This window comes from Podarcis muralis, chromosome 15 (assembly GCF_964188315.1).
Source record: "Podarcis muralis chromosome 15, rPodMur119.hap1.1, whole genome shotgun sequence".
Taxonomy (NCBI): domain Eukaryota; kingdom Metazoa; phylum Chordata; class Lepidosauria; order Squamata; family Lacertidae; genus Podarcis; species Podarcis muralis.
Genome location: NC_135669.1, coordinates 38,072,263 through 38,099,432, shown reverse-complemented (window position 1 = coordinate 38,099,432; position 27,170 = coordinate 38,072,263). Strand labels below are relative to the sequence as shown.

The following is a 27,170-nucleotide window of genomic DNA, read 5'->3' as shown; positions in this document are numbered from 1 at the left end:
TGGCGAGCCAGCGCAGCACACGGAACGCCGTTTACCTTCCCGCTGGTAAGCGGTCCCTATTTATCTACTTGCACCTGGAGGTGCTTTCGAACTGCTAGGTTGGCAGGTGCTGGGACCGAATGATGGGAGTGCACCCCGCTGCGGGGATTCGAACCGCCGACCATGCGATCGGCAAGTCCTAGGCGCTGAGGTTTTACCCACAGCACCACCTGCGTCCCTCTTTTTAGTGTACCCATTGGCAAATACATCCATGCTGGCACAAGGCCACATCCACACCAACCGCACTCTCATATCTCTTTAAACTGTCATGGCTTTCCCCAAAGCATCCTGGGGGACAGGTGCTGAGAGTTGTGTGGAGACCCATGTTCCCCTCGCAGAGCTACAATTCCCAGAGTTCCCTGCAAAGAGGGATGAATTCATCATCATCATCATCATTTTTAATTTCTATCTTACAATACTCAAGGCGGTTTACAAGCTGAAGAAACAAAAAATGTACATCTTATAACAATCTAATGCAATACAAAAATGTGATAATAAAACATCACTTTAAAATAGGCAACCTCCTTCAAAAAAGTATCATTCAACAATCATTAGAATAGTATAAAATAATATCAACATATAAAAGTTAAACAGAAATCCACTCAACAGTTACAATAATATCTAAGCCATAATCAATAAAACAACGGCAAGCCACAGTACATAAAACAATACAATACACATTGAGAAGCAGAGGGTGGAGCAAGGCAGGTGGAAGGAGGCCTTGCCTGGTGGAGTCTCTCCCCTCACAGAATTGTTAAACTACTGTGGGGAATTATAGCTCTGGGATCTAAGTGTCTAGGAAGCTGCTTTATCAGCAGGCCAGATCAGTGACCCATCTAGCCCAATATTTGCTATAGTGACTAGCAGCTAATCTCTAGACTTTCAAGACAAGGTTACCTCATTCAGTCAGGGACTTTCCGCATGCAAACCCAGATGCTGCAGAATGCTTTTCCTGTCTCAGCCGGCTGGTGGCCCTCTCGATGCCCGCGAAATGGTGCTGTAGAGTTCACTCCCGCAAGTGGTAGTTACGGCCACCAACTTGGATGGCTTTAAAAGAGGACCTGGACAAATTCACGGAGGATGAATCTGTCAGTGGCTACCAGCCCAATGGTCATGTTCTCCCTTCATGGTCGGGGGCAGTAATGCTTGTGAATACCAGTTTCTGGAACAGCAGGGGAGAGGGCTCTTGTGTTCAAGCCCTTCTTGAGGATTTCCCACATGCATTTGGTTGGCGGCTGTGAGGATGCTGGACTAGATGAGCCATTATTCATTATTTCTATACCGCCCTTCATCCGAGGATCCTGACAGGGCGGTTTACAATACGAAAACACAAAAATACACACCATAGTAAGAAACAGAAACAATACCCCCCCACACACAGTATTTTACTGTTCTTGTGTTATGTTCAATTCAGTTAAAATATCAACAGCTTCTGTTTTTCTGCTTCTACTGGCCAACTGTTCTCTGGATGCAACTGCTGGCTTCATCCCGCTTTTTTAATATTTAGCAGTCATTTATGCCTTCCTTTATAAGCAATTTTTTAAAAGTGCTTCCTTAATGTTGTTCCATTAATTCCCTTCTTGAATTGGAGGGCTGGAAAGCTAATCAGTTCATGTGGAATGGGATTGGTTTACAAATAATTAGCAGAGGATTTTGTGCCAAATATCAGAAGCTAGGAGGAGAACCCCACAGCAGAATATTTAAGTTGGTGGACATGGTTTCTTAGCCAGATTTTTAAACTAAATGGTTGAAATGTCCGTCCCCCCTGTCCCCGGTAAGCACTCTCAGTGATTTTTGTTTGCTTGCGTAGAATAATGGCTTCCAACCTGAGAACAGCAAGGCTTCCATGCCACTGCATAATGAAGCACCATAATGATCAGGTGACGTGGCCATGGATAGCAATTGGTGGAGGGGAGGAGCCAAATGGCAGTTGGTCTTAGCTAAGCCAATGGGGGGTCCCTCCCTGTCTCACCTCTTCCTCATTGACTGCCATGTGGCCACCCAACCTCTGCTTAAAAACCTCCAATGAAGGCGAGTCCGCCACCTCCCATGGAAATCTATTCCACTGTCAATCAGCTCTTATTGGCAGAAAGTTCCTATATTGTCAGAATCTCCTGTCTTGTAACTTGAATCCATTGGTTCGGGTCCTGCCCTCCAGAGCAGCTGAAAATAAGCTTGCTCCATCTTCCATGTGACAGCCCTTTAGATATTTGAAAATGGCTATGAGATCTCCTCTCAGTCTCCTCTTTACCAGGCCAAACATACCCAGCTCCCTCAACCATTCCTCATAAGACTTGGTTTCAAAAACCCTTTATCATCTAGGTTGCCCTTGTCTGCAAATGTTCCAGCTTGCCAACATCCTTCTTAAACTGTGGTGCCCAGAACTGAACACAGTACTCTAGGTGTGGTCTGACTAAGGCACAGTAGAATAGTACTATTACTTCCCTTGATCTGGACACTTAACTTCTGTTGATGCAGCCTAGGATAGTGCTCATTAACTCTGTTTGCATCAAACCCGTCTCCTCGCTTTGTCCTGGGGCAGGCACTCACCAGCATAAAAAACGAGGTGGCTGCTGGCGAGCACATTTCTGGTCTCTTGTGCAAGGGTTCTTGAGAATTTCCAACATTTCTTTGCACTGGAATGGGTGGAATAGCTTTGAATGGAGCGCGTGGGAGGCTTTATTGGCCCGATGAAAACCTGCGCACATGCCAAAAGCTGTGAATGAACAGTTAACATGCCAGTGCGGGGGGAGAAGCATGTGTTCAAGGGCCCTCTGTGAGGCATTCGTGGACAAATTGCAGAAGGGCGCAATATGGTTTTGATCCGTTTTGAAAAATGGCAGCGGGTGCGTGCCAGGTTTTTTTCTAGGGCCGTCTGCGTAATGGTGAGGGTGATTATTATCCAGGCGCTGTTCTGTATTATCCAAGTGGGGGGATGGAATGACATAGAAACCGTGAACACCTAGCTGTTTCCAGCAACAGGGGTGGGGGGCAGGGGGCTTACATTGAAATAATGCCAGGCGAGCAACCAGGTTGCTGCATTTCAGGGTATGAAAGAGAATAATTCCCCATCTTGCTGGGAGCCGACAGCTGTGCTACAGCTGTAATCCTGCTCTGATTGACCTCCGTGCTTAGAGACTGCCTACCTTGGAGTGCCAGATGCCGAGGGCAAGCAGCAGAGGAGGCCCCATCTCCCTGGAAGCTGCTGGGTGCAGAGAAAAACATTGGACTGGATGGGACCTTTTGGCCTAGTCCAGCAGGGTTGTCTTCTTATAAGCTCCCAGAGGGAGTGCCTAGAACAGGAGTGGGGATCCTCAAGCCCTGGGGGGCTGAATGTGGCCCTCCAGGCATTTCTGTTTGGCCCTCAGAACTCTCCCTGGGCCAGGCAGAAGTTTGTTCCAGCTCTGCCTGGAGATGTAGTGAATTGAACCTTGAACCTTCTGAATGTGAAGTAGATAGCCCAGTTGGTTAGAGCATGGTGCTGATAATGCCAAGGTTGCAGGTTCAATTCTCATTTGGGACAGCTGCATATTCCTGCATTGCAGGGGGTTGGACTAGATGATCCTCAGGGTCCCTTCGAACTCTACAATTCTATGCTTCCTTCCTTCCTGCCTTCCTTCTTGTAGCTGAGCCCACTCTTTTGAACTAAGACACTTTTCTGATAAGTAAACTGGGAAGTCCCATCGCCTTTGCTGAAATGCCTCTTTCTGGAGGCGTGCTAAATTCACGTCCAGCGGTGAACAATACAAAGCAAAAGTTGTTTGTGCAAGTGAGCACTCGGAGCAGGATGCAAAAGAGACACGGGTGAACCAGTTTTGTTCCTCTGCGAGCTTGTAATAACCCGCTCCGCGGCACCTTGGAGATGTTCACTTAATTGAATTCAGTCTGCCGTCAGCTTAACGTCCCTTTGCTTGGTTGTTAATGAGGCTGGTACTAAGGCTCCTTGGCTCCTTCCCCAGCTTGCAGCAGGAAAGCTCCAAAGGCTTGCATGGAAATGTTCAATTTGCTTGGGCTATTCCTTGAAATCCATTCAAAAGGCAAAGCATCTGCAAGGCAGATGAACATTGGGCCTGCAGAGAAGTAGCCACCTTGAAACATAACAGAAGTGGTTTGGGGTTTATTTGGGGTTTTTTTAAGGACCTCTCCAGATGTCTTTTATTGTGCATTCATGATTATTTGTGATCACAGTGGTTTGGGGGCAGGTATATGCAATCCAACTTTGTTCCTGCAAAAGCTTTGAAGCAGTCGTGCTGCCTTTATTTCCAATTGGTACCTTTTGCATAACTTCCTGCTGAAGTGCTGTAACTTTATATGATGATGGCGAAGAAGAAGAGTTTGGATTTGATATCCCGCTTTATCACTACCCTAAAGAGTCTCAAAGCGGCTAACATTCTCCTTTCCCTTCCTCCCACACAACAAACACTCTGTGAGGTGAGTGGGGCTGAGAGACTTCAGAAAAGTGTGACGAGCCCAAGGTCACCCAGCGGCTGCATGTGGAGGAGCAGAGACGCGAACCCGGTTCCCCAGATTACGAGTCTACCGCTCTTAACCACTACACCACACTGGCTCTCACCACAGATGTTCTGCTTTCATGGTGCTATAGTGAAGGAGTGACCCTCCCAATGGCAAAAATGTGGTAACATCAGGGAATCATCATAGAACAACTAATAAAGTTGGATTATGTGTGGATGGTCCAGTATATTGGTGGTCTAGTATATTGGTGGTCCACCACCAATGCACTGTTATTGCATCAATGACGTGATGCAGAATACTCATGGCAAGAAAACAAGAACCCTTTAGCCTGTAGGTATTTGGCCCAGTGTGTTTTTAAAAGCCACATCACTGTGGGACAGCCTCCCATGCTCAACCCAACTTTCTCACCAGAGTGCCTTCATATGAAGGTTGGTGACCAAGCCGCTTGGTTGAGAACAAACTCACATATGAAACAGGTGAAAAGCCACACTCACCCAAGGCCTAGTCTCTGCAGCTCCTCCACTCTGTGTAAAAACTGGACTGGAACTGTTCCATGCTCTGCTAATCTGGAACACATAAAACCTGGTCTGGATACCCTTAACATTGCAACCACCACCACCTCCCAGAATAAGGGCCACACCAGGAGTGTTGGTTTGAGGAGGATCTCAGGTATACTCATGCAATGCCAGTGGCATTGAATTTGCCCTCCAATGGCACTTGTCCCTCCCCACCGGAGGATTCTCGGTTGTTTCAGAGGGTCCCAGCTGGAACTGCCTGTGGTTTCTTTATTTTCTGGCTAGTGGAGCAGGGAGCTGGTGCTTAATCTACAAGGCTCCCTGCTCAAGACCCACTGAGCAGAAGGGCCCTGTGGATTATTCCCCATGGGTCAGACCTCTCTGTGGATCCTTTGACAACCTTTGACAAATCGTTTTCTAGTTACTGCCAACACGTGATAAAACGAAGCTCTCTAATATTTCCTGAGTACGGCAGGTATGAAGAAATTGTGATGGCATATTTACAAGATGTAATAATTGTGCTTGGAACGCTTTGCTCTTAATCGCCAGTCTGCAAACCGTCACTGCCCTGCAACACCCCCACATAGGTTTCCCACAATTTGAAATAGCAATATGCACCCTGAATTCCCACTGAAAGTCGTTGGGGAAGGTTTGTCTACATAGTTTTGTTGGTGGGGGTCTTTTTTTTTTGCCGCTTTACTTTCCTTGCGAAACATTCCCCCACAACCATTCAGCAAACTAAGGAATGACATAGCACTAACACAAGCATTTTCTTACAGGTTGCTATGGTTCCCCTACTCTCGGTCTGAAAAGGCAATGAAAGAATCTCCCTCTCTTGGTAACAAGTAGCTTTCCTGGACTCACTGGAGAATGAGATGGTGGTGCTGCCCCTGTGAATTATCCCGGTAAGCCTTCTATGTATTCCAAAACAGTTCAGCTGAAAACACAAGGTTCCCCCCCCCCCTAATAAACTCATTTTATAAGAAGAGTTCTACGTTGAAAGGCCATAACCAAAACAATAATTTAATTGAAAAATCTGCTGGATTATACAGTCTTCAGTAAGCACCAGAAGTTCTGGCCTCCGTTGCATGACATCGGACCCACAATGGCCCCTGGTGGCTATGAGCTGTGCATCTGAGCCATGGGGGGGAAGAGTATAGGCAGCTGGTGCAAGCTTTTGAGCAGCACGGTTAGGGGCTGGCTGCGCTCTGCCCCCAACAGCAGCCTCCAGGGTAGGGCAAAAAGGACCAGTTAGGAAAGCCTCCCTTTTCTGGAATCAAAGAAGAACCCTGCTAGATGAGACCAGAGGTCTCTCTAGGCCAGTGTTTATCAATTTGCAAGGTTTTCCTTTTTCATGACAATTCATCAGCATTTCAATGCAGGTGCCCTCTGTACATTCTACCTGGCCCTCAGAACTCTCCCTGGCCCTCACCAATCACTGGCCCTGCTTCACACCCCTGCAGTTCCCTACCTGTTGAGCAGTGCTTTCCAAACTTGGGTCTCTAGCTGTTGTTGGACTACAACTCCCATCATTCCTGACCACAGGTCCTGCAAGCTAGGGATGATGGGAATTGTAGTCCAACAATAGCTGGGGACCCAAGTTTTGCAGGGAGTCCCATAGTGGGCGGAATTGGAGCAGACGACAGGCAAAGCTGACTCATTCTCCTTTTGTCCCCATCCTCTTTCCCATTGCCTAGTTCTGCAAGGGCATCACGGACTACTGTATAAGGAGGAGGCAGTTGGAAGTCAGGGCCACCTCCTGGACTGGATGTAAGAAGTCGGGCAGACAGGTGGAGGCTGAGTTCAGACTGAGGTTAGTGGGGCAGCGCCCCACTCGTCCTACCAGACCAGCCTCCCGTGTTTCCAAGAATAATTCAGAGCGTTAAAAGGCTGCAGTTTTATCGCTGACATGAATCGGTTAGTACAAGAACAGAACATCTGTGCATAATATGTGTGCGTGATAAGAGAATTGTTAACGCATGGGTAAATTTTGCAGCTTATTGCTTTGCCTAATGGTGTTAAGTCTGCCTGCACGCTGTCTCGCTAAGAGGTTCTAATGACATTTCTTTTTCCTTTGCGTACATATACACACACACACACTATTAATATGGTTCTATTATCTCGTTGGCTTTTGAAATCTTCCGCCTGCCACGTAATGGAAATGAGATAATGTGATGGAACGCTCCCCCCCCCCAAAAAAAACCCTGCCCAATTCATTCCTGATGTAATTTCATCCATCAGTGGAGTCTGTACCAGAAATAAATGGTATTTTCTTTCTGTGTTTTCAAAGGGGGAAAAGGCAATACTAATAATTGAATTGGTGGTGCTTTCTGCTCTTGTGGATTTGAGGTATTTAACAGCAAAGCAAAATACTATGGGTTGCGTCTAGTGTTAAGTCATGCTCAGAGTTAGACCAGTTGAAAATAATGGGCATATTTAACACAGGTCCATTGGGCAGTATCCAGCAAACGCATCCTTTCAGCTCAAGGATTTCTGCTTTTGCTGCCTATTCTTCCCCATGCATGCCCCGTGCCCTTAGTGCTACGTTGAGTAAAACCCACCAACTTCAGTGGGTCAGCTCGGAATAGAACTTGCTTGAATACAACCCTATGAGGCACATTTCTGCAACATGTCTTGACGTATTCTTTTCCTATCCATTTTGTCTCCGTGTGCTTTATATATTTTCTTTTTAACACTGAAAGCAACACAACCAACATAGCAAAAAGAGAGTTGTTTAATTTTCCTGCTATGCAACTGTGGACACATTTATTCATTTATTTTAAATTAGATGCTTGCTCTAGTATCTTCTTCCTTTTTGATGCTGCAAAAATCCACTTCGTCTTGTTTTTTAAACACATCTATATCCAGGCTTGCCAGCCTCTAATTTCAAAAGCAAGAGCCGCAGCTCATGAATAGCACATCTGCCTTACATGCAGAAGATCCCAGATTCAATCCCCAGCATCTTCAGGGAGGGCTGGGGGAGACTCCCTGTTTGAAACCCTGGAGAACTGCTACCAGTCAGTGTTGACAATACTGAGCTAGATACCAACAGGTCTGACTCAGTATGATCCTAAAAGTAATGACACACTTGGAGGAGGCGAGAGGCATACCCAACACGAAACCTCCCTCTCTCATTATACCAGAACTCAGGGACATCCAATGAAGTTTGAATAAATTTTATTTGAGGATTTCCACCCCCAAACTCAGTTGTCTCAGGAGTTGTGTGGGCAGGTGAACTGTTTAAAACCAGCTATCTCTAGTTACATTTCTCGCACAAAATAATTTTTTATTTTTCTATTTTTCAGTCAAACATGTTTCTGAGGCTTCGGACGCCGTACTGAAGGGCCTTCTCTCGGACTTCCTCCTGTGGTAGATTCACCCTGGTCCGAAATTCTCCAGGCGTATTCAGCAGCGTTGCATTTTGGCATCGCCAATGTCCCGCCATTTTGTTGTGGATTACTGGCTAGCAGTGCTGGAAGATGTCGACGTAGCTTCTTGACGACAAATCTGGAAGGCAGATTGCGTGCCTCCTCACCTTTTCTTCCTCCTGGCCTGGGGATTTATACTTTTACTCTCTTTCCTTCCTTTCTACCTCAAAAGCTGGTTTGAAGAAAAAAAAGTCTAAACATTTTCCAAAAGCAGTTATCAAAAATGACAAGTCTGTTCCGGCGGAGCAGCAGCAATGGCAGCTCAAGGAACGGCTCCTCTGCCCAGGAACTCAACAACAGCCGCCCCGCGAGGCAAGTCCGGCGGCTGGAATTCAACCAGGCCATGGAAGATTTCAAGACTATGTTCCCCAACATGGATTATGACATCATTGAATGTGTCTTGAGGGCGAACAATGGCGCAGTGGATGCCACCATTGACCAGCTATTGCAGATGAACTTAGACGGCAGCGGGTATGATGACAGCTCAGATTCAGATGACAGTATTCCTCCTGAGGTAAACCTCACTGCGTTGTGGAGGCCGTCCGCAAAACGCCCTCTGGTGGACCCCTCCTTATGCTTGCGTGCCATGCATACCCAACATGGCGGTGCTTCTTTGATTGCTGCTGGGTGTCCTCTGTTTTTACTGCCCATAATGGCTGTGGGGCATTATGGGAAGTGAAAATGGCGGCTGCCCAGCCCAGCAGTGAATACTGGGGGGAATGGGGGAATCCAATGAAAGGTGCCAAGGCTGGTGCCAGAAATGATGCTATGTGGTGAAACCAGGTCCGGGTGTTTACTAGCTGATGTTCCAGGGGTCGGCTGTTTTTCTTGTGTGGAGAAAATAAAACCAGAGGATTTGGGGGAGCAGGGAGCTATGGAGTCAACAAACTGGACTGTGATTGCTGAGGTGGTGGTTGTATTTTATACTACGCTTTGTCATGCTGCTTTGTTTCTAATCAGTGAATATGCTGTAACTTGCTGCGGAAAACCTGAAAATTTTTAGACCCCAAATGTTCTGGTTCTTTCCCCTCCCAAAATTTGCTGCATTAATTTCATGTGGTAGCATTGGAGAAGCATTGTGGAATGACTGATAGAGCGGAATAAACCCGCCACTAATGCACTGTTGCTTCGTGAGGATCGTATTACTTTATAAGTCTGTGTTTCGCACTCTACTCCATTTTAAGCCATTTGTTGTTTTCTTCTATTTTTTAGGATTTTTTTTTTTTTAATTGAATGTTGTGGGGTTTTTCTGCTCCCTCTGTTTTTATATAGATAGCTTAGCAGTTTGAAGTGTATATAGCAGTATATATTCAAAATAAATAAATACACTAGTTCCTCCTGCCCTGCCCCGTCCCATGTTTTGGATTACAACTCCCATCAGCCTGTACTGGGACAGAAAAATTCTATAAAAACGTAAGATGAGCTGTGCTGGGTCAGGCCAGTGGCCCATCCAGTGCAACATCCTATAATTGCAGTGGCAACCAGATGAAAGTGGGAAGCTCTCAAGCACGATCTGTGCACAGGAACACTCTCCTGTCTTGTGGTTTCCAGCAACTGGTATTCAGAAGCATAACCAGCCAGGATGAATTTGTCTAGTCCTCTTTTGAGGTCCATCTAATTTGACATCCACCACTACCTCCTTCAGGAGCAAGTTCCATAGTTTAACTCTGCACTGCATGAAAAAGTCTATTTTCCTGAATGTTCCAACATTCAGCTTCATTGGCCGCCCACGAGCCCCAAACACTACGGCAACCTTTCTTCATAAGGGCTCCATCCCCTTGGTCATTTTGGTTGCCCTTCCCTGAGCCTTTCCCAACACTACAATATCTTTTTTGAGGTGAGGCGCCCATTCCAAATGTGGTCACACCATGGATTGGTATAACAGCATTAGGATATTGGGTTCCTTTTCATACTGGGTCAATGTCCTTCATTGAGCTCTCTACTGAGACTGACTACAACAGGCATAGGTAGACTCAGCCCTCCAGATGTTTTGGGACTACAACTCCTATCATCCCTACCTAACAGGACCAGTGGTCAGGGATGATGGGAGTTGTAGTCCCAAAACAGCTGGAGGGCCGAGTTTGCCTATGCCTGGACTACAAGGTCTCCTGTTCCTGGTCAGCCACTGCCAGTTCAGGCCACACGCAGGTTTACGGGTTTGGGGCTCTCCTGTGAATAAATAAGGAGCACGAGAGTTATAGGGCATTAAAGGATGACATCTCCCGCCCCCATGCGGACCTTAAGAATGGCAGTAGGAAAAACTATGTGCAAGAGCTTTGCTGTGCAGAAAAAGACAAGGGGTGGGGGAGAGAAAGGGGTGGATGACAACATCAGAGCAGCCACGGTGAGATGAAGCCAACGGCCTCACATTCTTTCAAAGCAGATCTGACAAGGGCAGGCTGTGTGTCGCGCTTGGTTAGAGGGACAACTGCAAGCGGGTTTCGTGTTGCGTGAATAGCTCCTCGACTATTTGCGGATTTGAAAACATCCTGGCAAGATGATAGCACACGCTCCCTGCTCCACGGCTGCCAGGATCTCGGTGGAGTTGAAACACTCCCCCCCCCTCTAGTAGCGGGAGACGTCAGGTGTGGAGGGGCACGTCCTGCCTTGGGGTGACTTAAGGCCAAGCGGCCGGTTGTCTGCCCAGTCTTGGAGTTCCCCCAGGGGTCTACCCGACTCACGGCCCTCGCAAGATGCATTTAGCCCACCAGCTGCACACGGCGGGGCCTCCAGAGGGCAATGGGAGCCTGGTTGCGTCGTGTGTTTGAGGCTGCAGAAGCAGAAGCGGCTGTGAAGCACCTGTCAGGCCCTGAAAGGTGGCTATTAAAGTGTATTTAGCTGTGTGGCATCATAAGATGCTTAGCCTTGCTCTACTGCAGTGCTTTCCAAACTTGGGTCTCCAGCTGTTTTTGGACTACAACTCCCATCATCCCTAGCTAGCAGGACCAGTGGTCAGGGATGATGGGGGTTGTAGTCCAACAACAGCTGGCGACCCAAGTTTGGAAAGCACTGCTCTACAGGCAGGGAGCCTCAGGTGCGTGAAGCAGAGGTGTGAAGCAGGGCCCATGAGTGGTGAGGGCAGAGGAGAGTTCTGGGGGCCAGGTAGAATGTATGGAGGGCAACTGCATTGGAATGCTGATGAATTGTCATGAAAAAGAAAAAAACTTGCAAATTGCTGCAGAAATGTGGAGAGTGAACTTAGGGTTGGAAAAATGAGAGGCTGAGTGGACGGAAAGTTCTTCCATGACTTGTCCCTTGCTGCCCCCTCCCTTAACCCCCATTTGCTACTTTTAACCTTCAACTCCTTCTGCAGATCTTTTGAGTTCATTTTCCTTTGGCCTTCTGCTGTCTCAGTTCCCACTTCCCCTGCTCTTCATCTTACAGAGTCGCCAGTAGCTTTTTAAAACAACAACAAATTAAGAGCTGTCTTCTTTTAGTGAAAGCGAGGAAGCCACAGCCATGAGACCTCAGTGGGGATGCCATACAATTTGGTCAGAAATGGGAACATAAATTGCCGCGATTTATATATTTTTTCACCTCATGTCGGGAACAGTATTTATGGTTGTATTTTTAGTCTGAAAACCTTATGGAAAGGATTGTGTTACTGCCTGTATTGTTTCTGACATTGTCCTTCTGCTGAAATGCATTAATATGAATTATGATATCAATTGCACAAGTTTTGGCCCTAGCAGATAGAGAAGCAGGTCTTAGCAAAAGTCAAACTGTAGCAGAACAGAAACGCTGCTGATTGCAATGAGCACAATCACTGCCTCCTTTACTTCCCTAGTCCTCACCGTTTCTGCACTTCTCGGATCTCTGTAATGTGCAAAGCCGTTATAAATTCTGTCTCCTTCTGCCTCTCTCATTGGATTCAGATCTTGGAACGGACTCTAGAACCTGACAGTTCAGATGAAGAGCCGCCTCCGGTTTACTCTCCCCCCTCCTACGACATGCACGTGTTTGACAGACAGTACCCACAGGCTCCCCCGACACCACCCCCCAGGTAAGCAGGCTAAACTCTTATTGGGAGTTCACAAAATTCTAATGCATTTTGTTCAGCAATCAGGCGATTTGCACGAGCTGTCCGTCTGAGGCATAAAGTGCATTGCCTTGCAGGCCTAAGAGCGGAGTGAAAAATAGCTGAATCCACAATATCTGGCCCACTAATCCAGTCTTGCAATTAAGCACTAGCCTGGTAGCCATAGGCAACCAGGAGTTTCATGTAAACAAGTGACCAGGCTGGCAGAGGAGGAATGGAATATTCCATCCTTCCTCTGTGCGTGCCACAGAAACCAAGCAGAGCGAAGCCCCCCTCCTCTGCACACAGTCCGTGGAGATTAGGAGAGCAGGGCAGGATGTTAGAAGCAGGGGTTTCATCACCAGCTGGAGATCACAGGCCTTTGGAAGCTACTCCCCTCCCGCCCCATCTTCAGCTAAAAGCAAGCTGCTAAGAGGATGCTTCAATGCAGGGACTCTCCTGGGCTGTGTGGAACCGGCTGCTGTTTGCATCTCGGGATGATGGAGGATTCCCACGCAAACAGAAACTGCTGCAGTTCATGTTTTCATCTGTAGCCAGGAACGGAAAGAATGCAGTTATTATACAAACCTATGGTGCGGCCCTATTTGGAATATTGTTCTCAGTTGTGGTTGCCTCACTTCAAAAACGGTATTGTGGACTTGCAAAAAGGGTTCAGAAACCAGAAAACGATCAAGGGGGTGATCCCCTTTTGGGTCTTTTTAGTTTGGAGGAAAGGTGAGTAAGAGGTGACATGATGCAAGTTCATAAAATGATACATGGCATGGAGCAACTAGATAGAGAAAGGTTTCCCCCCCCCCCTCATCAAACTCTCATCCACTGAAGCTGAACGCTGGAACATTCAGGACAAATAAAGGAAAGTTCTTGTTCATGCAGCACAGTGTTAAACTATGGTAGAAGAAGAAGAGAAGAAGAGTTTGGATTTGATATCCCGCCTTTCACTCCCTTTAAGGAGTCTCAAAGCGGCTAACATTCTCCTTTCCCTTCCTCCCCCACAACAAACACTCTGTGAGGTGAGTGGGGCTGAGAGACTTCAAAGAAGTGTGACTGGCCCAAGGTCACCCAGCAGCTGCAAGTGGAGGAGCGGAGACGCGAACTCGGTTCCCCAGATTAGGAGACTACTGCCCTTAACCACTACACCACACTGGCTCTCACCAGTGTACTCCCTCCCACAGGAGGGACTGGTGGCCACCAACTTGGATGGCTTTAAAAGAGGATTAGACAAATTGGTAGAGGAGGAGGGAGGCTATCAGTGGCTACAAGCCATGCTGGCTACACTCTGTCTCCACCATCAGAAGCAAGAATGCTTCTGAAAACCAGTTGCTGGAAACCACAGGAGGAGACAGTGCTTTTTTACTTGGGTCCTGCTCGACCATTTCCCACAGGCATCTGGCTGGCCACTGTGAGAACAGGATGGTGGACTAGATGAGCCACTGGCCAGATCCAGCATGCTCTTCTTACGAGCCAAGCCAATGTGATTTGCGTTCCTCCCCACAGTTGCTGTTTTTAAGTCCCCAAACAATATGTAATTAATGACTTTATTTCAGCACATTGTGACATTTCCTTTACCTTGAAATAAGTGCCAAGTTAAAAAGCAGACAGTGAGATGGAATAATGTAGTATTTAGCAGAAACTGAACTGCAGAGGAACAGAAACACTGCTGATCTTTATGGATACAGGACAGAATGGAAACCACTGCCTTCTGACACCCCATTTTGCATCCTGATATCCAAGGTGAGGGGCAGCACAGCTCTCATCTGTAAAGCAATGGGGGGGGGAGAGGTTTGAGCCCCAATTTGAGGAAGGGCTGAGCCCCTGGCCCACTTTGACTTGGGATCGCTCCCCGATTTGAGGAGGCGTGTTTGCATCCTTGACAGCATCTCCACCCCCGGCTTCAATTACCTGCTCACTACCCTCTCTTTTTAAAAACCCTGTCCTAATGAAGACACCACCCTGTGTATACAGTCATAATTGCCTCTTGCCGCCCTCTCTGACTTTCATGCTCCAATGAAGGGGCCGTGAAGGGGAATTCCCAGCGTTGAGACGCTTGGTTATTAGCAGCTGCGAGCCGAGCCAAGATCTGAAATATAGCGGAGCCTGGGTCCCTGTGGCGTTCTTTCCTCATTTTTTCCTCTCCTTCTTTGGCTTTGAGCCCTCTTCCATGAGTTGGCCTCCCTCGCGTGTGCCAGTTAAGGGAGCCTGGGCTACTTTCCTCTCCCTTCTCTCGAAATCCTGGCACAGCAGAGAGACCAGATCGCGATGGGTGTTCTCAGACTCCTGCTTCGGCCTTCAGAGTTTGTTGAGTTTCTTTTCATAGAATCATAGTTGGAAGGGACCCAAAGCACCATCTAGTCCGACCTCCTGCAATTCATTGTGTGGAGATTTTCCTTCCACAAAGAACCAAGGACCCTGTTTTTTTTGGGTTTTTTGCAGGTGCATTCTGCAACTTGCTGCTGACACAAACAATAATAGTCTGCCACTTAGGTCTTCAACCAGTGGGTCAGGACAAAGCGTTTGCCACCATGTTGGTGTCTAGATAAAGCTTGCCAGAGCACTCGATGACGTGTCTGGGCTAGACGTAAATGTCTGATGCGACACTCATTTTATCAATTTCTATGAGTGCTGTGTTGTGGCAAAGGAAAGGCATGAGCCATAGAGAACTCCCTCACTGAGGGCGTAGTCACAGGAAAGTGGGGGATATGACTGATAAGAAATACGTATCTTATTGGAAGTCATATCCCCCACTTTCCTGTGACTACGCCCTCAGTGAGGGAGTTCTCTATGGAGCAAGGGCACTCGGTTCACTTTCTAGTCTGCTCCTGTGGCTTTTCGAGACTCCTCGTAAAATGGAATTTTGCTTGGAACGCTGTGAGTTAAACCGCAGAGCCTAGGACTTGCCGAACAGAAGGTCGGTGGTTCGAATCCCCGTAACGGGGTGAGCTCCCGTTGCTCGGTCCCTGCTCCTGCCAACCTAGCAGTTCGAAAGCACGTCAAAGTGCAAGTAGATAAATAGGTGCCGCTCCGGCGGGAAGGTAAACGGCGTTTCCGTGCGCTGCTCTGGTTCGCCAGAAGCGGCTTAGTCATGCTGGCCATGTGACCCGGAAGCTGTACGCCGGCTCACTCGGCCAACAAAGCGAGATGAGCGCCACAACCCAAGAGTCGACCACAACTGGACCTAATGGTCAGGGGTCCCTTTACCTTTACCTTTAGCGTGCAGAAGTGTCAGCTGTGGTGAGGCAGCTTGGTTGCCATCATAGCTGCAGTGGCAGCCCAGGAAGTGACAGCAAGAGTCTGGCGGCTGCAGGAGGTTAGAATTTCTGGAGGGAGAAGGGCTGCCATGTTTGTTTATTTATTTATTTTTCATTCATTTAATTTCTATACCACTTCATATTAAATAAAAAAATTAAAAAATATCAAAGCGGCCTACAATCTACATTAAAACATCAAATAAAACAGTCCAGAATTAAACGTTGTGAAAGAAAGTCAGATATAAAGTATACATTCAAAGCAGCATAATCAATGGGAGACTAAAATAGTATCTTAAAAGATTTCAGAAGGAAACATTACAAAGGAGGTCAAGTGCAGAATGCACATGTAAAGCAGCGAAGTTAACTCCCCCCCCCATTAATCTCAACATTTCAAATGAAAACCTTACTAATGGAAATCAAATATAAAACACATATTTAAAATAGCATAATTAGCAAGAGACTAAAAATGTTTTCTTACAGCTGTTGCTGTCCTGCCAGTGGTGGTACATGGCTGGTGGAAGATCAGGCTTCGATGACCTGGGTCTGCACTAAGAGACAGCCAGGATGTCTCTGGCCACAGCTTCAGCTTTTGTAGCTGGAGTCAGTCCGGGCCTCGCCCTCCCAGGCCAGGTGGGAAAAGGCCTGCAAGGCAGGGAGCACATCATCCAGGACTCACAGCCAAGATGGTCATCCTCACTCCTCTCCCTGCAACTTGAAATTTGGTTGGGTCAGGGGAAATCCGGTAGGAGCACAGGAAGCTGCCTTCTTCCAAGTCAAGACCACTGGTCCATCTAGTTCTGTATTGTCTACACTGACTGGCAGCAGATCTCTGGTGTTTCAGGGAAATCTCCTACCTGGAGATGCCCCACAAGGGTTGGGCCTGGGGACTTCTGTGTGCAGAGCAGATGCTCTTATAGTCTACTACTAGGTTTCAAAGCTTTGCCTTAATATGCCTCCCCCCTGCTGTTGACCCTGCAGGAATGATATCCAGAATTCCAGTGGCCCCCAAGCGCAAAGGCGGTACCGGAACTGGAATCCACCGTTGCTAGGCAACCTTCCTGATGACTTCCTTCGCATCTTACCCCAGCAAATGGAAAAGGTGCAGGTAGGGTGGATAGAACTTTCTATATTTGGGCTATGAGTTCAAAATATCGACAAGGTCCGTTCGGTGTTTCAGCCTTTCAGGGCATTAGATAGCTCAGCAACTTGGGATTGTGTGTGTATGTGTGTGTGTGTTGCCACAAGCTCTTGAACCACACTTCAGCTCTCCTCAATTTGCATATAGGTCCCTTAATAGGTCAGGTACCACCCGCTGAACAATATAAATGCTTCTGGGACATTCTTGTTCCCTGATCTCAGCAACTTAGGAGTCATAGAATTGTAGAGTTGGGAGGTACCAAAAGGGTCATCTACTCCAACCCCCTGCAATGCAGGAATCTTTCACCCAAGGTGGGGATCGAACCCATGACCCATGACGCTGAGATCTCATGAGTCTCATGCTCTACCACCTGAGCTATCCCTCAGGTCCTTGCTGCTTCCTGCCGGCCTCCATTGCCTTCCCCCTCTTGTGCCTTCTCCATCCTGCCCTGCTTGACCCAGAAGTAGCTGTGTCTGACACTCTCATGCCTCCAGTCCTAGAAGTCCCTTTTCCTGCCCTTTTGGGTTAGTTTTAGGAGCAGGGTTCAGATCTAAGCTTCAAGTAACACATTCAATTTTATACGTAATCATAGCACCCCAGGGGGGGATTTTATTACTTGTAACCGTTCCAGATCAGATTGGATGGCAACCCTGTGAACCTGATCTTTAAAAGATCTGTTTCAACGAAGGAGGATTCAGGAGAGAGGAGAACTCCCAAGGAAAACCAATAATGTTGAATGTAGTGTGCAAGCCTTTAGAGGCGGCTTCCTCAACCTCAGCCCTCTAGATGTTTTTGGCCTACAACTCCCATGATCCCTAGCTAGCAGGACCAGTGGCCAGGGATGATGGGAATTGTAGTCTTAAAAAAACATCTGGAGGGCCGAGGTTGAAGAAGCCTAGGCAGGCAAGTTGTTGCTATGGTTGTTGTTTTTTATTTACTGCGTTTGTATCCCACCCTTTTCTCCAAGGAGCCGTACATTGTTCTCTCTGCCCCCACTTCATCATCGCAACAACCCTGTGAGCTAGGTTAGGCTGAGAGGCAACAACTGGCCCAAGGTTGCCCTGTGAGCTTCATGGCTGAGTGGGGATTAGAACCCTGATCTCCCAGGACCTAGTCCAACACTCTAACCATTACGCCACACTGAGATCAAAAGCTGAGCCTTTTCATTTGCCCCAAGAGAGACAGTTTAGGTGGTGCTGTGTTTGGAAGAGAGGAGACTTGTGGGTTTAGGGCCAAGCTGGGCATCCAGTATCAGATGCTCGTCTCAAAATGTAGGCTCCCACCAAGCATCTAAAAAGCGTTAAATTTGGAGTGTATGATTTGGAGAGGAAATGCCGTGGGCAAGAGAACAACACTTTACCCTGTTTCCTGCATTCCTCTCCCCCAGCTCCCCCCCCCCCACCAAATCACACACTCCCAGTCCTACTTCTTAGAGTATGCAGAGATCTGGTTCTCCACTGAACACCTAGTTTTGCTTATTATGTGGACTGAAAAATGAAGCCTTGTGGATTTGAGTCCTCAGAGTGACAGCTTCGTGTGTTATGTTTTGGGGGAGGGCAGGTAAAGGTGTACACCTAAGATTTTTTTTATAGTGTCTATTTAAAAGAAAGTATGAATGCTGCAAACTTAGGTTAGCAAAATGCATGCATCATATAGGTGCAGCCATATTGGGGGGGGGCTGGGTCCGATGGGTTGGGGCTCTGGGCTCTGGGTCACTGTGGTGGTCATGGGTTTGCTGCCCTGTGAAGCCGGCAGTCCCTAGCCATTCCTTCTCTCTCTATACGCAAATGCCACCTCCAGAGTCCGCAAAGCTGCCACCAAAAAACAGCAAGTCCAGGAAGCCAGAGGGCCCACGGCTCATTGGACCAGGAGAGGAAGTGGAAGCAGTATCTAGAAGATGAGCGGATTGCGCTCGTCCTGCAGAATGAGGAGTTTATGAAGGAGCTGCAGAGGAACCGGGATTTCCTCCTGGCCCTTGAGAGAGGTAATGGCATATTTCAGAATCTTATGGTGCTCTCTTTGTTTGTTTGTTTGTTTGTTTGTTTGTTTGTTTGTTTGTTTTTTGGTAGGAATGTGGGTTTTCTTTTAGCCAACCAATTTTATGAACAGTCCCCCGCCCCATTTTATTTACCGTATTTTTCGCTCTATAAGACGCACCAGACCACAAGACGCACCTAGTTTTTGGAGGAGGAAAGCAAGAAAAAAAATATTCTGAGTCTCAGAAGCCAGAACAGCAAGAGGGATCTCTGCGCAGTGAAAGCAGCAATCCCTCTTGCTGTTCTGGCTTCTGTGATAGCTGTGCAGCCTGCATTCGCTCCATAAGATGCACACACATTTCCCTTACTTTTTAGGAGGGGAAAAGTGAGTCTTATAGAGCAAAAAATACGGTATGTTTTTATTACTGTTGTCGTTTTTGTACGGTGTGCTCTGCTGTATTTTTTAGGAAACTGAGGTGTTTTATATATATGATGACACACATAAAAGAACATTCTCAACACAAAGTCTTATCTGAGGCAGAGCAGCAAAAGCCTATCAGTATAGAAAGGTCTTGACCTGGCATAGGCAAACTCGGCCCTCCAGATGTTTTGGGACTACAATTCCCATCATCCCTGACCACTGGTCCTGGTAGCTAGGCATCATGGGAGTTGTAGTCTCAAAACATCTGGAGGGCTGAGTTTGCCTATGCCTGGTATTGACTGACCAATGGCAAATGGCAGAGAGTTGGCCATTTGAATCTCAAGCAGCAAGGAATTACATTGAGGTTTGACCTGAATGTAAGGCAGCAGTCTTCCACTGAGCTATGGTGCCTGAATGGAAATCAAGCCCAGACCACAGCAGGGAAAGTGCCAAATCCTGACCACTTGACTGCCAGTTTGTGACACTCATGCATTTCCTTCTCTTACTTTTTTGGTCGCCATCTAGATCGATTGAAGTATGAGTCGAAGAAATCCAAGATGAGCAGCGTTGCCCTCACTAATGATGTTGCTTTCACCTCTGTAATATCAGGTATTACCCCCCAATAATTTCCCCCCCCCCCTAAAGGACAGATGTTAGCTTTGTGGTCAGCTGCCAGAACGTGAGGGTGCAAATCCAGTAAAAAATTATTCCAGTTCAATCAGTACTTAGGTTACTTTGACTTTGCAGGTGTGGCCAATGACTGGCTCAAGGTCACTCAGAGAGCTTTGTCTCCACATAAGAATTTGAACCTGAGTCCCCCCCAGGCCTTGTTTGACACCAACAGTTAAGCTGTGTATGGGGAAGCTTTCTTTTGACCATTTGGCACGTTTTGAATTTTGAGAGAGTGCTGGGGGTGCCAGTCACAAAATGGCTGCTATCGGGGGGGCGTGGCATAACACAAAATGGCTGCCGATGGTAACACAGAATTAGACAGTCACTCATGACAAATTTAGGCTTGCCATGAGAAGTCAGCTTTGTCCTGCTGGTCCAGATCGTGGAGATCACGCAGTATTGATTTTACACATGCACATACATTTTCTTGCTGTCTGATATTGTAGCCTTATGAGGCTTTGCCCTCGGGTGGGAAAAATATTGCGCCTGGGAAAGGGAAGTGGGAGTCAACAGACACTCAAGGAATAGTTTCGGAGAAAAGGCTTTTATTTCTACCATCCATGAACTGGTAGAAGGAGCAAGTGTGATAAGTCACAAAAAGTATGCACCAGTTCACAATCATGTGCACAAACATATATGCCCCTTCCAGATCCGTCCCCCTTCTTCCAGAGTCCTGCCCCTGAGTTCCTCTGAGCATGAACAGAAAGCTGTCTTGGGACTATTTTGGACTCTTCCCAGGAAAGGGGGAATGAGAGCGGTTCAGCATGTCCAAAGATGTTGCAACTGAATGAGATAAGATTCGTTTCTCAGGCCTGCTATGAACAGAGCCTATTCATTAGCCTTTAAAAGTAACATTTTGCCTATGCACAGCATCTTGTGATAGAGCAGAGGAGAGCAGAGAAAAGCTGTTTTGGATTTTTAGAAGACAAAAGGAGTTTTGGACAGTTTTGAGGCCTGGTGTGATTTCACAGACAGGATTTGGGTATCCTGTCCCTTCAATATAACAGGAAGCGTTCTTCTTCAGCAGCAGAAATAAACCACACCATGTGGACTCTTCTTTAACAGAAATAGCTCAGAAGAACCTGCACCTTTTGCACCAAAACTTCCTTTTTAGGAAGACTAGAGACTTTTTTTTTTTAATGAAAGCTCAGCATTGGGGATCTTGCCCCAGGGCAACAGTGAGAGCCTCCACGGGCATCAGTTGCACCCATAGATGCCAGGTTGGGCATGCCTGGTTTAGTATGTCTGGGGCAAATAGCTGGTGTGACGCGACAAACAGCTTCTGGAATATGTTTTCAACTCTTGCCCTGTACATTTGCAAGGAAATGCTCATAAGTATCCTTTTGCTTTGGACTGTTGGGTCAGGACTTAGTCTTCCCTGCCCCTCCCCCCCACTCCAGATCCTCCCCCATCCCATGAGGAATGGGCACAAAATGGTGAGCAACCTGCTCTGGTCCCCAGTCATAGTAAGCACGGATTCCTCCTTCCTTTTCATCTTTGAACAAAGGGGATATTGCCTCGCTGGCAGAACGAGGAAATAATCCTGCTTAACCTTCACTACCCGAGCCGAGCGGCAGCCTCGGAGGAGGGAATTAGAGCCACTGTCTGTCGCTATCACATGAAAACCGTGGAACCGTCCGGGGCCTAGCCGAGTATTATAAAGAGACTGCTTTGGCTGAGGATGCTAACGGCAACTGATGCTACGCTGCAGGCAGTGGCATCTGAGCAAATGGGGCAGTGCCCCACCAAGCTCTAGTCTGTCCCCTTCCCATGCCTTATCGCTTACAACTAGTCTGTGGGGTGGCCCTGCCTGCCACCTTCCTCCTCCTTAGTCTCCGAGTTGCCCCTTTAAGAACTCAGCAGGAAGATGGAGGCAAAACTAGAATGAGCCGGCTCTACCTGTCATTGTCTCTGGCGCCACCTGCTGTTGGGCTCCCTACCTTCTGCCCTACCAATTCCCAGAGGGCACCAGCCACCGCTGGATTCAGGGGCAAAATGCTGGAAAAGGCTGTTTAAGAGGATTGGGGCATCTGGGCATGTCTCACTATCAGACCTCACAAGAGCCAAATTTGGTGTTAAATGCCGAAGAGTTGCAAGGAGACACTCTCTCATTCTTTAATTATTTACTGTTAAGTTCCTAGTCCTTGAGGCTGTAAATGCTGCACTGCATGATCTGGAGAAAAATGGACAAATATAGTTTCCTCCCCTATCATTCAGCAGCCAGGCTGCTCACTGGGGCAAGTCGATTGCAGATATAGCACCAATCCTAGCTCAACTTCACTGGCCGGCAGTTAGTTTCCAGGCCCAATTCTATGTGCTGGTTTTGACCTATAAAACCTTAAACAGCTCCGGACAACAATACCTCAGGGACCGCCTCTCCCCACATGAACCAACCCGGATCCTGCAATCATCATCTGAGGCCCTTCTTCATGTGCCTCCTCCATGTGAAGGTGGCAACATGAGAATGGGCCTTTTCTGTGGTGGCTCCCTCCTTGTGGAATGCTCTCCCTAGGGAGGTTCACCTGGCGCCTTCATTACCTATATTTAGGCACCAGGCAAAAACATTCCTCTTCACCCAGGCCCTTGGCTAATTAGACAATATATGTCCTTTCAAACGGGGGGGGGGTGTGTGTGTGTGTGTGTGTGCCGGGGTGTGTGTTGTTTTTTGTTACTACGTTACGTATTTTTGTGTTTTATATCGCAAACCACCCTATGATCCTTGGACGAAGGGCAGTGCAGAAATTTAACGAGAATCATAATAAATGGCAACATGCCTAACATGTTTAATCCCCTCTCCGTTTTTCAAAATGCACACGATCGGCTTTCCAGCCACAACACCCCCGACTTTTAGCATTTTGTCTTAACTGCCCGCTAAAAAAAACACCTTGAAAATTCGCCTCTGTTTCCTCAGCGTTGCGTTTTAATCCCAAGTTTGTTTTGCCTTTCAGACGATGTAGCTCGCTCCAGTGGTGCCGTCTCCGATGATGCCTTATTCAGGGACAAATTAAAACACATGGGGAAATGTGAGTTGTGTCATGGTGGGCAGCATGGCTGGATTTGGAGCTGCGGTGGGATTTCCCCCACCGCCCTTCATGAGTGAATGTATTGTAAATGCTGCGCTGAATTACTTTGACAGTATATGGGAATCTTAATACCTGCCTGTAACTGACTCGAGTTTTGGGGAGGGTGCATGTGACCCTTGCAGTATACAATGTGGGCAGGAGCTTTTGCCAGCACAGAGGGGTGAATGGGGATGACTGCACAGTCAGCTCTGATCCATTTTCCTGGCCTGCCACATTTGGCCCCTGGGTGGTGCAGGCGGATGTATGCCTTTACCAGGGACTCCTCCTCATTCTTCTCATTCTGTAGTCAGGGATATGGATACATTCTGCAATGTGCAGAAAGCTGGGTGCGGAATTCAGTATCCCGAGAAAATCACGTCTTTTATTTTAAACAGGTTCCCAGTCCTTAAGGCTAGAACCCTGACCCTAATTTCAAAAGCCAGAGCGAGTAGGGTTTCCAGTGGTCTTTGATTTAACAATCCCTAGAGATACTGCATGGTTACATCCTCTTTCTCCTTTAAAAAAACAACAACAAACCTTTATTTCCACACACCCCTTCCAGCTACACGCAAGAAGCTCTTTGAACTTGCCAGGGCTTTCTCAGAGAAGACCAAAATGAGGAAATCGAAAAGAAAACAGTTGTTGAAGCATCAAGTGTATCCTTCCACGTGAAGTCTTTCTATTGTGTCTTGAGGGTGCTAAATTCCCCGCAGTTCCGAGCACGTTTAAAGTACATGGTTTTCCCCAAAGAACCCTGGAAAAGTGTAATTTTACCCCCACAGCTACAGTTCCCATGGTTCTTTGGGGGAAACCATGTGCATAAAATATGCTTTAAATGTTTGATGTGCATGTGACCCTCAGAAGCCACCCCCCTTGCATTCTAGTGTGAGGTTGGCCATGCCAGCCAAGCTATGTTGCTGGCACAGAGCTGGCTTTCTGCACTCAAGTTCCTTGTGGCATGGCCCAGGGGTCAAGAGGGGCCTCCCTTTGGGTTTTCTCCACTGTTCATGCCTACCCCAAGAGCAACCAGTGAGCTTTGTGCTTGAGCAGGGAGTTGAACTCCTTTCTCCTCCTCCAACTTGCAAGTCACCGTGCTAAATCCCTGTGCTATGTTAGACTTCAGCAGCTCAGCTGAAAATGTAATAGACCTAGATTTACAACACTCTTTGCTTGTTCTTGTTGATGTCACCATCAGCACCAGCCGTGGTTGGTGTTCACTGGCTATGGTAGGGCTGATGGCAGGGAAACCAAACAGTAGGCAGAGCCGAGGAAAGGAAAGGCAGGGCCTGCTCATTCTAGCTTTGTCCCCATCCTCATCCCTGCTGCGTACGTAGTTGTGAACCTGCTTCTTCATCTCAGGATTACGGTATTTAAAGAGGTGGTCAGGTGCCTAGAGAACAAACAGCTTTCCAAAATATATAATAGGTGATGACGATGCAGTGTGACTTGGGAATCTTTGGACTCCCAGTTGAGTTTGCAGATCACTGAGTGAAAGGCAATCTTGCATGTGTGTGCGCACACACAGAGGAACCCTAGCTTTGTCTTCTACTCTCCCGGGGCTGAGCCATAGCCATGGAAATCATGGTTCTGGAGCTCAGATCATCTGAGGCCTGGCTTAGATTATGCCCTCCACATGCCATTGGTTTCCTCTTTTTTCCTCCTTAATCGCAAGTGCAGGATGGGAACAGCAGCTTCGACAGCTAATCTTCTTGATGACGTTGAAGGACATTCATGCGGTAAGACGAGAGCCCTGTTTCTAACGTGAGTGCTACCTTTGGGTTGGTCCCAGCTAAGCTCAGTGTGCTGATTTACTTGTGATCCCAGCTCATAAGGCTACCACTTGGACTGATTCACCCATTTAAGATCCTTTCAAACTGTATATAACGATGCCTGATCCTTTATTGGTGTAGACTTCTGCATAGCTCAAAAATATAGCTCGTCCTATATCTTCACCTGTGGAGGCTGGTGTAATACAAGATCTCCCAGTCCCCTTGCTTATTTCTGCACTCTCTCTCTCGTGCGTTCTGTGGGACCCATGTGACAGCAGCTCCACATAACTGCAGAGTGAGCTGCTTCTTACCGACAGGTTTCCATATTCTCTTGCCTTCCTCTGCCTTTCAGATGAAGAAGGCCAAGCAAGAAGACGACAGCTACACACAGAAGATGAAACATCAAAAGAAGCACAGTAAGGTGAAGAGTATTTGGAGATTAGGGAGAGGGATGTAGCTCACTGGCAGAGCATCTGGTTTGTATGTGGAAGGTCTTGGGTTCAATCCTGGCATCTCCACATAGAGCTGGGGAAGATTCAGTGTCTGAAAACCCTAGAGAGCCACAGGTGTTCAGTATAGACCAGGTGTGGAGAAGCTTTAGCCCTCCAGGTGTTGCTGAACTACAATGCCCATCACCCTTGACTGTCAGCCATGCTACCCGGGGATTATGGGAGGTAGTTCAACAGCATCTGGAAGACCAAAGGCAGGCTTCCTCAAACTTGGCCTTCCCGGTGTTTTGGGACTACAACTCCCATCATTCCTGACCACTGGTCCTGTTAGCTAGGGATTATGGGAGTTGTAGTCCCAAAACATCTGGAGGGCCACGTTTGCCTATGCCTGGCCAAAGGTTCCTCAAATCTAGGGTAGACAATACTAAGGTTATATGCACTTTGGGTTGGATTCCTATGCAGAACTTTTGCCTTGGGTTCAGTATTGAATATTCCATTTTTAAAAAAAAATGTTTCCAGAAAGTGGGTGTTCTTTTTTTCTATTTTTTCTTTCTATTGACCCTTCCAGTTTGAGCCACTAAAATCCGTTGTCTTGGTCATATCATGGTGCTAAAGGACAGCAAGACTGGTTTCAATTCTGGTTTTGGGGTGGCACAAAAAACATCTGAAGTTTTGAATGTTTGAAGTTTTATTCTGTTTTTAATGTTCTGTTGAAAGCTGCCCAGAGTGGCTGGGGCAACCCAGCCAGATGGGCGGGGTAAAAATAATAAATTATTATTATTATTATTATTTATTATTAAGCTCAATTTTACTAAGCATTGAAATCTGCCCTCCTTTGTCTTCTAGATCCTGAGCTGGCCAATATATATATTTTCAAAGAAAAGGTGAATAATGGGAGAATTAGAAGATGTCAGAGAAGCACGATGGGGTCAGGTGCTTTTGTCCTCCCCTGGAGCTGTCAGATGCTTCCCGAAGCCCAAGCTTTTTATAATGCCAGGCACATGGTTGGTCCTTTCTTAGCAGCTGGGTTCGAAAACAGTTACCGGTTGGTTTTTCCTCCTCCTCCAATCTGAAGAATCACCAGCCCAAAAGGAGGAAAGAAACAGAGATCTGATTTTACAGCTGACCTGATTTTTTTTTTTCTACGTCAAATCTTTGCAAACTGCAGAATGAATTTTCGAGATCTTAAGGATGGGTCAAGGACCTTTCTTTCTTTGTTTATACTGTAGCGTTCAGACATCTGAACGAAGGGCGGGGGAGATGCCGTTCAAATATGGATCCTGGCCTGGTGTTTTTAAACCATATCTCTTTAACTAACAGATGACCTTTCTGCAGCCACAGAATGGCCTCAGAATTTCATTGTATCATTGATGATTATCATTACATAATTATTGCTGCTAACAGAAAATAAGCCCAAATCAAGAGATTGGATGGTCAGGATGTTATAAACTTCTCTCCACGTAAAAAAAAAAGGGGAGAATTTCTGCTGATTCCAACTAACAACCAGAAATGCCTCAGAGTGGATTAATCTCCTGCCCTTGGTACCTGCTTATTATTATTTTTAAAGTGGGCCTCGGAATCGCCGTCGCTCCAGCTAGAAACCACTTTCATCCCGTTGCTTCAGCGTGGCCCCTCTCCTAACTATGTGTTCCTTGTATTGCTGAAAATTATGATTGGAAAATAGGATTGATGTAAAGGGTTGTATTCTGTATGTGTTTCTGTGAATAAGGCATTCTTCATGTGATGGTTGTGAAAGCCATGTGGTTTTTGTCCCATGTTGCTCAGGTGATGCTTTGAAAGCCTGGAGCCAGTCGATAAATTAAGTAGGAAGGAAGCACACAGTTGTCCTCGCACACTTAGGGACATGCTTTTGAATGCTACCTTGGTGCTTTATGACAAGGCCATGTGTGAGGGGACTCTTCACAAGAGGGTCCTGCTGGGACA

At 47.1% G+C, this 27,170-nt stretch overlaps 1 protein-coding gene across 11 annotated transcripts in view; it reads left to right on the top strand.

Annotated features, from left to right (window-relative positions):
- Positions 1-26,099, top strand: part of CUEDC1 (CUE domain containing 1) — a 58,179-nt gene extending 32,080 nt beyond the window's left edge. For 4 of the 11 annotated variants that reach the window (XM_077919279.1, XM_028707409.2, XM_077919280.1 and 1 more), the window contains 11 exons: positions 5,807-5,932; positions 8,333-8,969; positions 12,331-12,458; positions 16,718-16,844; positions 18,678-18,861; positions 19,800-19,883; positions 22,895-22,969; positions 23,571-23,664; positions 24,686-24,744; positions 25,130-25,193; positions 26,073-26,099. In XM_077919279.1, the coding sequence (XP_077775405.1) occupies positions 8,679-8,969; positions 12,331-12,458; positions 16,718-16,844; positions 18,678-18,861; positions 19,800-19,883; positions 22,895-22,969; positions 23,571-23,664; positions 24,686-24,744; positions 25,130-25,193; positions 26,073-26,079 (1,113 nt within the window). In that variant the 5' untranslated portion in view covers positions 5,807-5,932; positions 8,333-8,678 and the 3' untranslated portion in view covers positions 26,080-26,099. Of the gene's footprint in view, positions 1-5,806; positions 5,933-6,724; positions 6,945-7,317; positions 7,377-8,332; positions 8,970-12,330; positions 12,459-16,717; positions 16,845-18,677; positions 18,862-19,799; positions 19,884-22,894; positions 22,970-23,570; positions 23,665-24,685; positions 24,770-25,129; positions 25,199-26,072 lie in introns of all 11 variants that reach the window. The other 7 variants (XM_028707412.2, XM_028707408.2, XR_013390809.1 and 4 more) reach the window with 7 other exon arrangements.
- The last annotated feature ends 1,071 nt before the right edge of the window (positions 26,100-27,170 follow it).